Source organism: Myotis nattereri (genome assembly GCF_964212035.1).
Source record: "Myotis nattereri genome assembly, chromosome: 16".
Classification (NCBI taxonomy): Eukaryota; Metazoa; Chordata; class Mammalia; order Chiroptera; family Vespertilionidae; genus Myotis; species Myotis nattereri.
The window spans coordinates 23,584,854-23,597,178 of NC_138091.1; the positions used below are offsets into that span (position 1 = coordinate 23,584,854).

Below are 12,325 nucleotides of genomic sequence, written 5' to 3' on the forward strand. Positions count from 1 at the left end.
AATAATCTGATTAAAAATGGGCCGAAGAACGAAAAAGACATTTTTCCAAAGACATGAAAATGACCAAATGGTGATTAAAAGATACTCCATATCACTAATCAGGAAAATGCAAATCAAAACCACAATGAGATATCACCTCAGATCTGTTCAAACAGCCATCATATAAAAGACAAGTTTTGGTGAAGTTGAGGAAAGGGAACCCTTTTGCAATGTTGATGGTAATGTAAATTGGTATAGTCACTATGGAAAACAGATTGAGGTTTCTAAAAAAACTAAAAATAGAAGTACCCATATGATCCAGTAATTCCACTTCTGGGTATATATCCAAAATCACTATTTCAAAGAAATATCTGTGTTTCCATGTTAACTACATAATTATTCACAATAGTCAAGACATGGAAACAGCCCAAGTATCCATCAACAGATGAATGGATAAAGAAGATGCCATGTTACTATTTGCAAAAACATGGATGGATTGTGAAGGCATTATATTAAGTGAAATAAGTCAGACAGAGAAAGACAAATACTGTACAGTCTCACTTATATGTGGAATTTAAAAAAGGCAAACTCATGAAAACAGAGTGTATAATGGTGGTTGCCAGGAGCTAGGGGTAGGGAAAATGGAGAGATGTTGATCAAAGGGTACAAAATCCTATATAATAAAAAGCTAATATGCAAATTGTCTCCTTGGGCGTTCGACTGACCGGGAGTTTGACCACTCACTCGCTATGATGTGTGCTGACTACCAGGGGGTGTCAAGAAACGAAGGCCCTGGCCAGCAGCCGTCAGCTGGGGTAAGGAAGGCCCTGATTGGTCCCAATCGTTGGCCAGGCCTAAGGACCCTACCTGTGCACGAATTTTGTGCCCTAGACCTCTAGTTTCATTATAAGATGAATAAATTCTGGGGATCTAATGTGCAGCATAGTGACTATAGTTAACAATACTGTATTATACACTTGAAAGTTGCTAAGATCTTAAATGTTCTCACAATGACAAAGATATAGTAATTATGGGAGGTGATGGAGGTGTTAATACTACTATGGGAATAATTTCACAATATATAAGTGTATCAAATCAACATGTACATCTTAAATTTATACAGTGTTATAAGTCAGTTATCTCTTAATAAACCTGAGCAATTTGTCGCCATACTAGCAAGTGAGAAGGTAATATCTCATGGTTTTAGAACAACCAGTGTTTAATTGTATATATGTCATACTACTGGGAAACTTGAAACCAAGTTGTTAGCCTAAATAGGAAAATTATTATACTTTTACCTGTCTTCATAGCTTCTTTTTCCATTCCCTCCTTGTATGTATACAAGAGTTCATCAACTTCATTCAGATCTAGGAAGCCTGAGCCATCACTGTCCCACAACTGAAAGAGGGCTTCCAGGAGAAGTCCCCGTCGAATTTGGGAAGTGTTTTGTATAGCCTAGGATACAAACCAGATAACAAAGCACAGAAGACTTGCTGTTTATTCTACTAGCTGGCATCCTATGTTTATTCCCAAAAAAGTGCAGCACTTTTTATAAAAACAGCTTTACTTTGGGACTAAGCATGATATTAATGGGAAAATGAATCATTTAATTTTAATCCTCTCACTACCGCTTCTCTGTTTCTGCATTGGATTAAAACACATTAATATAGAAAGAAGACTACACCTTAAGAATCTTTAATTCATTCCTTTCCAGTCCCTTGCTGCTTGTTCAGGAATATGATAAACACATGGGGTACTCTGCCTGGCTTCTTGGTGGCATTTGTTTTGTAGTGAAGGGGAATAAATGGCAGTGTTCAAACAATAAAAAATGACTGTGTCCAAAAAATATTTTTTGTATTTAACATTGACCTAACCTGGCATTAATTATGTTTTATACTTTTTATTAGATTAATTATATCAATTTGACAGTAATTTAATATCTAGATATATTTAATTTCTGAAACAAAGTGAATATATACCTTTTGGTTAAATGGGACAACTGCAGTTGAAGCAAAAGGGATATCACCTCTAGAATTAAGTTGAGAAGATTCATAAGGCTGCTGAGATTACTGTATCTGCCTGGTGAATCTAATTTACATATTTCATATACGAGCACATAAATTGTTTATATCAGCTAATGTGTGTGCATTTACCTACACCTAAATAAGTAGCAAGTTCTTACAAAATATGTACTACCTGATGCAGTGCACATGAATAAAAATATATATTCAAGTTGTAATTGAACCCTAGGTATGTGCATTTGTAAATGCACTCACACAGATACACATGCATGCGATACCTTTGTTATATCTTTGTTCATACACATATTTGCTCCATTAAGTCTGCTATTCAAGCTTCAGTGGAAAAACAAAAACAAAGCTGTCTAATAAACCATCTCCTGCCATCATCAATCATGATATTATTAGGGGAATGAGTTCTCTGGAGTGTGAACTCATTTTATTTGACAATAAAATAAAATATTTAATGGCCATGATTGTTGAAATAGTGACACATTTAGTTGTAAATTTTTAAAGAAGAGCCACACTAGGAGCTACTGAGGTTGACAAATTTAATAATAGTGACCTCACTTGTTTCATTGATAAACAATATTACTCACCTCTTCCAAGTCACTCATTTTCTCTTCTTTTGTTTCAGCATAGCCCCACTTGAAAAAGGAGGTGAGGGTCTCACTGGTACTCAAGGGGGCATCTTCACCAACAAATGTCTCTAGGAGTTGCACAAACTGGAGCAGATTAAGGGAAACTCCATTGAAGGCACTCCTTCCTTTCACATCTTTGTAAGACTGAATATTTCTGATAATTGAATGTAGGTCTATAAAGCAGGAAACATACAGTAAAATGGACAATTTTCTCAAAGATTAAGGAAAATATATGAGTATGTATTATATGGCCATCTGCTACTATTTTCCTGTCAGAAATCCATGTTCCCTTCATGAGGACAGCACCATTTCTTTTTTATTTGACAAAACATCTCTTCCCCAGTAAAATGTTTAGTTAAGTCAAGTGGTACTTAACCTCCCCCAACCATGCCCTAAGGATTACCATGTGACATAGGTCTGGCCAATGATCTATGTATAACAGCAATGTAATCCACTATAGACCAATGAGAATTTAAACCCAGAACTTTTGGGGGAACAATTGGGAGAAGGACCCCTCTTTTTGTACTTTTGATTCCTGAACTGGTAGGATGTAGGCTTAGAGATACTCTCACGGACATCTTTGTCATAGTATGGAAAAAACAACCTAGAACTGAAAGTCATACACAGAGAACAGGGCTGAGAGGCAGAAAGACAGTGCCCTGCTGCTATTGTTGAGGCCTTGGATTCAATTGTGCCTGAAGCCAGCTGCAATCTGGACTTGCCAGTTAAATAAGTCTGTAAATACCACCATTACAACAACCCCTCCCCCAACGAGTCTTTACTATATTTATCATGAAGTTCAATGTTCTAACATGAGGCACATTTCATAAAATTTCAATCCAATGACTTATGTTTAATTTATTCATTGAGTTAATCATTCATGCCCTTATGACTTCCATAAGAGATTTGACATAACTTAAAAAATATTCATTCATGCAGTTTATTTTCCAAATAGTAAAGCAAAATTGAAATAAGACAAGGAGAAGAAGAATATGAACTAGCAGGCTATAAGAGCTTGACTAATGCCATACATTTCCACTAAAATATTTTGAGGATAAAAAGTTTATTATTTGACCCAGACTTAAATTTTTTAAATTCAGGTAGGAAGAAAATAATCTTTTAGCATCTAGTGGCTGTCTTAGGTTCCCATAGTTGTTGTTGTTGTTGTTTTCATGAATACAGACAATAGGGTGGTGAAGGCCTAGGGTAGGGTAGGAACTGGGTGGTGGGGAGCAAGGAGGACATCTGTAATGCTCTCAACAATAAAGATAAAAAAAGAAAGAAAATAATGCTGATCTAATTAGTTCTACTACATGTTGATGAAAGGTAAAAATGATAAAATAGCATTCTAGTAAAATATGAGTACTTGTTGGAACACTCACTGTTAAATAACAGCTACTCTTTGCTCTCTCTGTTGAGTAGATCTTTCTTTGTAAGTCTTCAAAAACAATCTATATTCTCACCTGTTTCACATGTTTGGATGTGAAACTACCAGGGAGAGGAAAGCTGAAATTATTTCTATTGAGTAGTAATATCTAATATCTGATTCCTTTTGTATACCTAGATCATAGCTTAAAAGCAGCTGCTGGGCGATTTAATGATTTAAAAAACTGTATACTAATGCATTTGTTTTTAAGCAGAAGAACATTCATCAATAGCACATGCATACTACCGCTAAAATATTCATCTTGTAAATCTTTATTTTTAAAAAAATATTTTTATTGGTTTCAGAAAAGAAGGCAGAAGGAGAGATAGAAACAGTGATGAGAGAGAATTATTGATCCTACATGCCCCACATTGAGGATCAACCCTGCAACCCAGGCATATGCCCTGATTGGGAATTGAACCGTGACCTCCTGGTTCATAGGTCGACACTCAACCACTGAGCCATGCCGGCCGAGCCATCTTGTAAATAATTAGATCCATCAGCTCAGGGACAAAACAATGCAGGTTCACCTGGTGTTGTGTCTTGTCTAAGTCCAGTCTTTATCATGGGATACCACAATAAGTTCAATTCATCAATCAGACTGGGATCTATTCTTTCTAATTTTGTTGTTGATATGTACCTGTGAATCTGGAGTTACCATAGATTAATTTTGCCTGTTCCTCATCTTCGCATTTTACATACTTCTTCAAGTCACAAGTCAAAAGTTCACCTATAAAATACACATTCCACATAACATAGGCAATTTAACTTCACTGTCACAATGTTTTTGTTCTACATGAAAGGAGGGTTAAGTGAGTTACCTGGCCATGGCTTTCCTTCTATGTTTTGGGACTTGGGTTCACAGGCTTTGTCTTTCTCAACTTTCTTCTTTGCAGTTTCTAAAAGGTACAAAAGAAAATGCCTATGAGTTGGACATTACATATTCTTAAGTTCATGAATAAGCGAAATGCCTTGCATATAGACCACCAAAAACTTTCTTTCAGGTACTTTCCCATATATGCTGTGTCATAATCAACCATAGTGATAGAACTTAATAACTCTAGTTGTTGAGAGCAGCTCTTTGACAAAAGCTATTTATTTACCCCAATTTGGCCACACAAAATGAGGCCTACATTTCCTAGCCTCCCTCACTATATCCCTATATACTGACCAATGATATGTTCAGGGAAGTGATGTGATGCTTATCCATTTTCCTTTCTCCTCACCTGCTGGTCAGAATGTAGACATGGCAGTGAACCATCTTGGTCCATGTGGTTGGAGGAGACACGAAATAGAAGGAGCTTGAGCCACTGCTGATTTCATGGGACTGAGCTGTCATAGAACTTTTGACTTTTATGTGAGAAAGAAAGACACCCCTTTCTTTTTTTTTTTTTTTTTAAATTTTTTTATTGCTTAAAGTATTACAAAGGGTATTACATATGTGTCCATTTTATCCCCCCGCCCTAGACAGTCCCCCAGCCTCCCCTATCCCCCAGTGTCTTATGTCCATTGGTTATGCTTATACGCATGCATACAAGTCCTTTAGTTGATCTCTTACCCCCCTACCTCCTGCCCCCCAACCCTCCCCGGCCTTCCCACTGCAGTTTGACAATCTGTTTGAGGCAGCTCTGCCTCTGAATCTATTATTGTTCAAAAGTTTATAATGGTCTCTATTATCCATGAATGAGTGAGATCATGTGGTATTTTTCCTTCATTGACTGGCTTATTTCACTTAGCATAATGCTCTCCAGTTCCATCCATGACGTTGCAAATGGTAAGAGTTCCTTCCTTTTTAGAGCAGCATAGTATTCCATCGTGTAGATGTACCACAGTTTTCTAATCCATTCATCTACTGATGGGCACTTAGGCTGTTTCCAAATCTTAGCTATGGTGAATTGTGCTGCTATGAACATAGGGGTGCATATATCTTTTCTGATTGGTGTTTCTGGTTTCTTGGGATATATTCCTAGAAGTGGGAACACAGGGTCAAATGGGAGTTCCATTTTCAGTTTTTTAAGGAAACTCCATACTGTCTTCCATAGTGGCTGCACCAGTCTGCATTCCCACCAGCAGTGCACAAGTGTTCCTTTTTCTCCACATCCTCTCCAGCACTTGTCGTTTGCTGATTTGTTGATGATAGCCAGTCTGACAGGTGTGAGATGGTACCTCATTGTTGTTTTGATTTGCATCTCTCGGATGATTAGTGACTTTGAGCATGTTTTCATATGTCTCTTGGCTTTCTGAATGTCCTCTTTTGAAAGGTGTCTATTTAGGTCCTTTGCCCATTTTTTGATTGGATTGTTTATCTTCCTTTTGTTAAGTTGTATGAGTTCCCTATAGATTTTGGAGATTAGGCCCTTATCAGATATGACATTGGCAAATATGTTTTCCCACACAGTGGGTTTTCTCGTTGTTTTGTTGATGGTTTCTTTTGCTGTGCAGAAGCTTTTTATTTTGATGTAGTCCCATTTGTTCATTTTCTCTTTAGTTTCAAGTGCCCTAGGAGCTGTATCAGTGAAGAAATTGCTTCGGCATATGTCTGAGATTTTGTTGCCTTTGGATTCTTCTAGAATTTTTATGGTTTCCTGTCGTACATTTAAGTCCTTTATCCATTTTGAGTTTATTTTTGTGTATGGTGTAAGTTGGTGGTCTAGTTTCATTTTCTTGCATATATCTGTCCAATTTTCCCAACACCATTTATTGAAGAGACTATCTTGGCTCCATTGTATGTTCTTGCCTCCTTTGTCAAATATTAATTGAGCATATTGGTTCGGGCCGATTTCTGGGCTCTCTATTCTATTCCATTGATCTATATGCCTATTCTTGTGCCAGTACCAGGCAGTTTTGAGAACAGTGGCTTTGTAATACAACTTGATATCTGGTATTGAGATCCCACCTACTTTGTTCTTTTTCAGGATTGCTGCAGCTATTCGGGGTCTTTTTTTATTCCAGATGAATTTTTGGAGAGTTCGTTCTAGATCTCTGAAGTATGCCGTTGGTATTTTAATGGGAAGTGCATTGAATTTATAGATTGCTTTGGGTAGTATGGACATTTTAATGATGTTGATTCTACCAATCCATGAACACGGTATGTTCTTCCTTTCCTTTGGGGATTTCTTTGTCTACCCATGTTTGATCTCACTGACGTATATAGATATTGAGTCGTTCAGTGGCTGCTCCCTAGGTGGCAGTGGCTCCTCGGGCTGTGGTTGCTCCTTGGGCGGTTGTGGTAGCAGCTGCTCCTCTGTTGTTAGCGGGTCTTCTGATGGGTGCTGTTCACAGCTGTTGTGGCTCTTCTGGCTGGTGTAGGGAGGCTTCACCCACAGCAGCTGTTCCTCAGACAGAGCGTGTGGAGATCAGGAGGCCGCTGTTGCTTGGATCTGCTTTCTGTGGGGAGAAGCCGAGTTCCTCTGAGTTCACGTAGTCGCGCTGCTTGAGAGCCGTTGTTGCCGGGTTAGTAGCTGGTCTCTGGATGCCGGCGACAGTCACCCAAGATGGCACGGTCTCCGCGGCTGTGCCGGCGCACCTGGAGAGGTTTCAGCCTCAGCCTCTAACCGTTCCCTTTATCTAGGATTTCTCTGTCTTTCCTGGCTGCAGACTGTCTCAGCTGAATCTCCTCTGCTTATTCGGGCTGTATGCTACCCGTTTCAGCTGCCCGCCCTTATCTGCTCCGGGACAAGGCACCAACACGTCTGTCTAAACCTCCGCCATTTTCTCCACCCCTTTCTTGTTTAGACTTATTTGTTTTGCTTTTCCGACACTCATTTTGGAACACTGTTACACATAGCCAAAATTAAGACCTCACTAACATAACATCTGGTTGAATAGTAACCTCACTACTTTTTAAATGCTACATCCTTATGTAAGGAGAGCCAGAAATTAGTAGCTCTGTTTTATGGAGAAATAAACATAATACTAAAAAAAAAAAGATTTCAAATTAGTTGATGATAGTGTAGAATCTAAAACACAAATTACCCATTTCTTACAAGTTTTCTTTGGGACTGTAGAATTAAAGAGCAGAATTTTTAAAAAAATTATGCCTAACTGAGGTCTTCAGTGGTATTGAGACTGGCTTTTTAAAAGGTTAAAATTTTTTTAAACAAAAAGGTCATAAATTGGCAATTCAGAGGAAAAATGTCTTCTGCAGGATAAAATTTGAACTGCAGGGTGCCCTTTGTCTTAAATATGGCTTTCAGAAACTTTTCTAGAAATATATCTTATATACAACTGAAAAATCAAGATCCATTTTATAGGTGAAAGAAAAGAAAAATTTTAAAGTGGTTTCTAATATCAGACCCCACATTTAAAACAAAATGGCTTCTACCACCTTTTCAGAGATCCAACGTAAATTTCTATGTGCAGCATTACCAGATTTCTTCCTTACAAGTGGGTTTCTAGTTTTGCTCAGTGGATAGAGCAGACTGAAGGGTCCCAGGTTTGATCCAAACTAGGACACAGACACATACCTTGTTGCAGGCTTGATCCCCAGCCCTTGTTGGGGCGCATGCAGGAGGCAACCAATCTATGTGTCTCTCTCACATCATGTTTCTCTCACTCTGTCCTGCCCCCTCCCATCCACTTTCTAAAAAAAACCCACAAGAATAAAAGGTAAATGGATTAATAGAGTCTTATTTTTATTTTTTTAATTTTTAATTTTAATTTTTATTGATTAAGGTATTACATATGTCTGATAATAGTCTTTATGGGTTGCATTTAATTGCTTGGTCAAGGTCTAGACCAGGGGTGGGCAAACTTTTTGACTCTAGGGCCACAATGGGTTCTTAAACTGGACCGGAGGGCCGGAACAAAAGCATGGATGGAGTGTTTGTATGAACTAATATAAATTCAAAGTAAACATCATTACATAAAAGGGTACGGTCTTTTTTTTTTTTAGTTTTATTCATTTCAAACGGGCCGGATCCGGCCCGCGGGCCGTAGTTTGCCCACGGCTGGTCTAGACTCATGCCGAGTAGCAAAATATGTCTGAGATTTGCATGATCTGATATATCAGAAAAGATCCCAGTTGAAATGAGTATTTTCTGAAGACTTTAAAAACCACTCCACAGCCTGCCCAGTGTGGCTCAGTGATTGAGCATAGACCTATGAACCAGGAGGTCATGGTTCTATCCCAGTCAGGGCACATGCCCAGGTTGCAGGCTCAATCCCCAGTGGGCTCGATCCCCAGCGTGGGGCATGCAGAAGGCAGCAGATCAATGATTCTCATCATTGATGTTTCTCTCTCTCTTCCTCTCTGAAATCAATAAAAATATATTTTAAAAAATAAAAACCACTCCACAAAACAGAGAACTGATTATCTCTTCTACTTCATACCAATCTTTTTCTTGCAGTTCAGAAATCATGAATAGTTTCCCTTCATATATTTGCTCCTGAGTATTCTATTCTTGTGGAAGGATTTCAGTGTGCACAAAGGAAGTAACCTCCCTAGATGTTTTCACTTTCTTTTAAGATATTACCTTCCCTTGTTTGTGAAGTTGAGGCCATGTCCTGTTCCTCTGGAATTGTATCTCTGAGTGATTCTAGTCCTTCAGTTGATGCTTTATGTGTTTCTGTTAAGGACATTCTGTGCGATCCTCTGCGTGACCCTTTTGATGTTAGTGACTCTCTGGAGGATGCTTCTTCTGCAGTTGACCCTCTTTGCAGTCCTGGTTCTGCTACTGACTCTCTGGGTGATTCTTGTCTTTCAGCGAGCCATTTATATGGCTCTTCTATTACTGACATTCTGCGTGATCCCCTGCGTGATCCTCTTCGTGTTATTGGCTCTTTAAGAGATTCTTCATCAGTTGACCCTCTTTGTGATCCTGGTTCTGCTACTGACTCTCCGGGTGATTCTTGTCTTTCAGTGGGCAATTTATATGGTTCTATTACTGACATTCTGCGTGATCCTTTGCGTGATCCTCTTCGTGACTCTCTAAACCCTTCTTCTGCAATTGCCCCTCTCTGTACTCCTTGTTCTGCTTCTGACTCTCTGCTGGATCCTTCTATTCCCGACTCTCTGAGTGATTCTTCTTCTGCAATTGCCTCTCTAGGTACTCCTTGTTCTGCTACTGGCTCTCTGCTTGGCTCTTCTTTTGACCCTTTCTGTGGTTCTTCTATTACTGACATTCTGCGTGATCCTCTGCGTGATCCTCGTTCTGCAGTTGAATCTTTTTGTGGTTCTTCTATTACTGACATTCTGCGTGACCCTCTGCGTGATCCTGGTCGCACTGTTGCCCCTTTCTGCTGTCCTTGTGCTGTTATTGACTCTGAGTTTAGATCTTCACTTAAAATTTTGTTTGGGTCTTGTCCTGCAATTGTTCCCCTCTGCTGTTCTGGTAGGCTCGGCAATAATGTTGATTTTTTATGTTTATCATATTTATGTAGCTCTTCTGTTTTTTTGAGCAATTTACTTTGTTTTTTACTAGCATTTTTTTCAGACAGTGATGCATTCATCTCTAAGAACACATTGTCAAAGTCTTCATAAATGTGTTTCTGATTATCCATGTCTCCCCAGAACTCAGGCAACTCTATCTCTTCAAATTCAATGAGTGGCCCTAATGCAAAAGAACAAAGCATTTACCTAAACAATTGATCTTATAATACAGAATCAGAACTAGTAAGTTAATGCAAAAAAGCATTGAGCACAGTGATTATAATATAGGCCTATTACTTTAAATAAATGTCAGTTACCTTTCCCTGCAACACAATAAAAACCAAAAAGGTATCCAATTGAACATAAAAGATGCTCACTACTATATATTAGAAAGTATCCCTTCCTAAAAGTTGTGGTTTGAAAATGAATATGATTCCTCTTTTGCTAGTTGGGGGGGTTGCTTAAACTGCCAAGACAAATACAACTTATTCTCTACTTTCAGTCCTCCCACAATGAGGCTAGCATGGGATGAGGAAGGGGACATATGTCTTCCACCTCAAATGCCTTTTCAGTATCTGCAATATCAAAATAAAAGCATGTCTCTATCCATGACAATTTTTCACTGTGCTATTTTTTCCAATATTCATTTTCTCTCCTTTCCTTTTTCTCTACCTTTCTTTCTTCCTTCCTTGATTCTTTTCCTCAACAACTTATGTGGACACTTGGCTCAGAATTCTAGGGAAAGATTGAATAGCATTCAGCAGAATTCCACTGTTAAAAAAGAACACCATACCAAAACAACACTGGTGACCCGGACTACAAAGCGTGGGACCATGCCAAAGATCGCCTCTCCCTTCTAAAACATTTAGTATTTAAGCTATAAAATTGTGACTCCCATGGGTTTAAGGGAATAGTCTATGTACATCATCCACAGATTTTTAAGTATCCAAGTAAGAAATTATCATACAGAAATAAGATACTGACATTCTTTGGAAAACCCATCCATTCAATGACTTTCTCTTTAAAAAATAAAAATAAAACTGCTACTCCTATTTGTTTTGGTTGGTAATATAAAAATTTCACTGTATGTGTACAATGAAGTTGTACAAGTAAAAATGCTTGAGAGAAGGGGACATTTTTCTTCAAAATCTTAGAATTCTAAATTGGACATTAAAACTGGAATTACCATTACCAACTAAATTTCTGCAACATTCAGATTGTTACTAAAACATTTCTTCATTTGAATACATTTAAAATTGAGTTCTGGATTGACAACTTTTAGTACTGAACTGTAGTGAAAAATACATCTAGTCATGATAAAGAGTGAATTTTGTAGGGAAGAACAACTAGATATAGCTATCATGATCTAAGAGAGACATGTGAAGAAATTCCACAGGGATAGAATGGCCTTGTATTATCATACTAGAGGCCCAGTACACAGATTCGTGCACCGGTGGGGTCCCTCAGCCTGGCCTGCGGGAATTGGGCTGAAACCGACTCTCTGACATTTCCCGAGGGGTCCCGGATTGCAAGAGGGCAGTTCTTGGGTGACACACCCTGGAATCGGGCTTCCTGCTCTCTGCCGAGAACCGTAGCTGCCAAGTCACCAAAGCTTAGCAGCTCCTGCATTGAGTCTGCCCTGTGGTGGTCATTGTGCATCATAGCTACCCGCCAGTTGGCCAATCACTTAGGCTTTTATATATATAGATTAGTGTACTTCATCATTTCAGTGTGAGCATACTCCCTCTGAGTGGCACTTACATTGTCTTGGGTTTCGGAGTAAACGTCTAAGCATTTTTGGACTTTGGTCATAGAATGTTTCCAGCAAGGCCAATGTCCTCTGCCGATCCAAAAACCCTACCTAAGCAGAAAGTTGGCAATTAGGTGTTAT

The 12,325-nt window shown here is 38.7% G+C and overlaps 1 protein-coding gene across 1 annotated transcript in view; it reads right to left on the reverse strand.

Moving 5' to 3' along the window:
- EFCAB5 (EF-hand calcium binding domain 5) overlaps positions 1-12,325 on the reverse strand; it is a 104,154-nt gene that overhangs the window by 31,446 nt on the left and 60,383 nt on the right. Inside the window, exons 10-15 of the mRNA XM_081108939.1 lie at positions 12,196-12,295; positions 9,539-10,615; positions 4,886-4,963; positions 4,705-4,794; positions 2,597-2,811; positions 1,278-1,434 (exon numbers count right to left, since the gene is read on the reverse strand). Coding sequence (XP_080965065.1) covers positions 1,278-1,434; positions 2,597-2,811; positions 4,705-4,794; positions 4,886-4,963; positions 9,539-10,615; positions 12,196-12,295 — 1,717 coding nt within the window. The remainder of the gene's footprint in view (positions 1-1,277; positions 1,435-2,596; positions 2,812-4,704; positions 4,795-4,885; positions 4,964-9,538; positions 10,616-12,195; positions 12,296-12,325) is intronic.